A 2,548-nucleotide genomic window follows, 5' to 3' on the forward strand; every position below is an offset into this window, starting at 1 on the left:
TATATTTTTAATCAGAGGCGAAAGATTTGCCTCGTCCATTAATTAAGGAGTTTAGAGTTGCTTTTACAAAAAAAATTACAAAGCCTTTACTATCGCGGCATGATGTTTCCCATGTGCTTTGCCACGGGGGTAGCCCAAAGTGTAGCCTCCTTTTTTATGTTGGAGAGAATGATGGTTGGGAGCATGGATTTGTGTCGTAACACCCTAATATTTCGCTCACATCAAATTGTCCAACAAGTAAGCATGATGAGGGACGCTATCACCTACCGGTTTGTCGTATTCTTCTCGGACATATTATCCACCAACCCTTGATGGTACACTTATCAATCCAACAAGAAGTATCAGTGCCGTCGAGGTTGAGCCCATCCTTGATCATCCTGAAGCCCCATGGTGAACCGACACTTAAAGAAGAGGTGGTCCACCAATTCCTTGATTTGCTTAAATAAAGGACATAGCCCGCAATTTGGCCATCTACGCCTTTGAAGTCTGTCCGTAGTCCAAATCCGGTTTTAAATTTAGGAAGCGCCCAAACCTTCCAAACCGCCTAGTTCATGGGCAGGGAGATTGTGCCGAAGAATTGAGTTTTATATGCCAAAGTGGGGCCTAGTTCAAATGATGTTATCCACCAAATGAATTGCACGAGAACAAGCATATTGTCATGTAGAGGCCGGGTACTCCCCTTTTCAAAAAATAAATAAACAACTAAGAAAAATTAACAAGGCGAATCCAAATAAAACATAATCGCACACAATAAAAAGGTACAAATATAATCCGTTACAGTATTCAAATGACGAATTTAGCAGTCAGACTGACACTGTGAATGCAGTAATATATGCACACTTACAGGACAGTTTAATGTTAAAAAACCACTGGATAATCAAGTCGAAAGGAAAGTTGTTAGCTGGTACGTACTACCGTAGTACTAGCAGAATGGCCATGTCAGGTTGCTGGGTTGCCGGCGGTGCCACTGGCACCGGAGAGGAAGACCCGACGGAGATGGTGCTTGCCGGCGTAGTGCTCCTGGACGTTGAGCTCACCTGAGATGAGCACGTCGCACATCTCGCACCGCACGTTTATCTCACCGGCGGTGGCACTGGCACCGGAGAAGAAGACCCGATGGAGGTGTTGCTTGCCGGCGTAGTGCTCCTGGACGTTGAGCTTGCCTGAGAGGACCACATCGCACATCTCGCACCGCACGTTTGCCTCACCGGCGGCGTTGGCCACCTTGTTCCGGTGCTTCCTCCCCTCCTCGTGCTGCCTGAGGTTGAACGCCGTCATGCACCGCACGCCGCAGACGCGGCAAACGATGGAGGGCGTGTTGCCTGCCGCCAGGTTGGCTGGGGACCTTAGGTGAAGTGGCGGCTTGGAGCTGGTAGTCATCTGCGGAGGCGGCGTTCTGGCGGCCGCTGGCGTGGCGTGCGGCCGTGACCTCTGCTTCTGGAGTGTGAGCGCCTGCGCTGGCGGCGCTGCCACGTACTGCATCTGCGGTGGCCGCTCCTGGTATTGCTGCCTCGGCGGTGCCAGCGCCTGGAACTGGTTCTGCGGCGGCTGTCGAACGCCGGAGACACCAGGAGGCGGCCAGGTTGCTTGCCTCTTTGTCCCTGCGCGATGCGCAGGTGCATCTGAAGAAAGTGATGCTGGATTCTGTACCTGAAGAGGGAAAATGAAACAAGATTTTTTATTTTTATTTTTGCGGGGGAAAATGAAACAAGATCAGTGGCATGGAACTGTAAAACCGATGCAGGTAAATAATAAGACCATTCATAGAAATCTTGAGAGCACAGACCAAGTGTAGCAGGAAATTTACTGGAGTAATTCTTCTGAAACTAAATTTATGTAGCAGAAAATGTGATGTACAAACAGGAGTTTATACATGCCCCCCAGAGGTCGTTGATTTTTGTCAGGAGGACTGTATGATGAGCCATGAGTAATACAAGTTTTCTACCCGCAAAAAAAAATAGGAGTTTATACATGTTAAGTGTAGTAGCGGTGGACCGCGGGCCGCGGTACTATGGCCTGAAGGGGCGACGCAGCGGTGACGCGGGTCGATGCAGCTGAGAGAAGAACCACGGGGCAGCGGCGGGGCGGCCCGACGGGGCGACGCAGCGGAAGCCCATTACTCGATTGGTAGAGGGGCGCGCTGAACTCGGAACGGTCTTCATGGAGCCTGCGGAGGCGCGCGCAACCGACGGACCAGGTCGGTCGCACGGCGTAGATGAGGCGGATCGCGGCGGCGGGCGGGTGATCAATCCGATCGCGCGCGAGGTCGGGAACGCCGCTCGGTGGAGGCGCGGTGGCGGCGGAGTCCGAGATGAAGCCGGCGGCGGCGGGCGGCAGACCGGCTATGATTGGCCGTAGCATGGCGCGAGGCCGCCGAGTCGAGGTGATGCAGGAGTCCCGGTCGGAGCAGGGCAGTGACGGCCGGCGTAGATCGACGGACGGGCCATCGCGCGAACGGCAGCGGTGAAAGGTCGCCGCATGACGCGAGGCCGCCGGGTCGGGGCGACCGGCGGGCCGACGCGCGGACGCCGCGCGAGGCCGCCGGATC

The 2,548-nt window shown here is 54.1% G+C and overlaps 1 protein-coding gene across 1 annotated transcript in view; it reads right to left on the reverse strand.

Moving 5' to 3' along the window:
- Nucleotides 1–756: 756 nt before the first annotated feature.
- Nucleotides 757–2,548, reverse strand: part of LOC123119759 (zinc finger matrin-type protein 3) — a 4,111-nt gene continuing 2,319 nt past the window's right edge. The window contains exon 3 of the mRNA XM_044539700.1: nucleotides 757–1,650. Coding sequence (XP_044395635.1) covers nucleotides 940–1,650 — 711 coding nt within the window. The 3' untranslated portion in view covers nucleotides 757–939. The remainder of the gene's footprint in view (nucleotides 1,651–2,548) is intronic.

The sequence above is a fragment of the Triticum aestivum genome, chromosome 1A, assembly GCF_018294505.1.
Source record: "Triticum aestivum cultivar Chinese Spring chromosome 1A, IWGSC CS RefSeq v2.1, whole genome shotgun sequence".
Taxonomy (NCBI): domain Eukaryota; kingdom Viridiplantae; phylum Streptophyta; class Magnoliopsida; order Poales; family Poaceae; genus Triticum; species Triticum aestivum.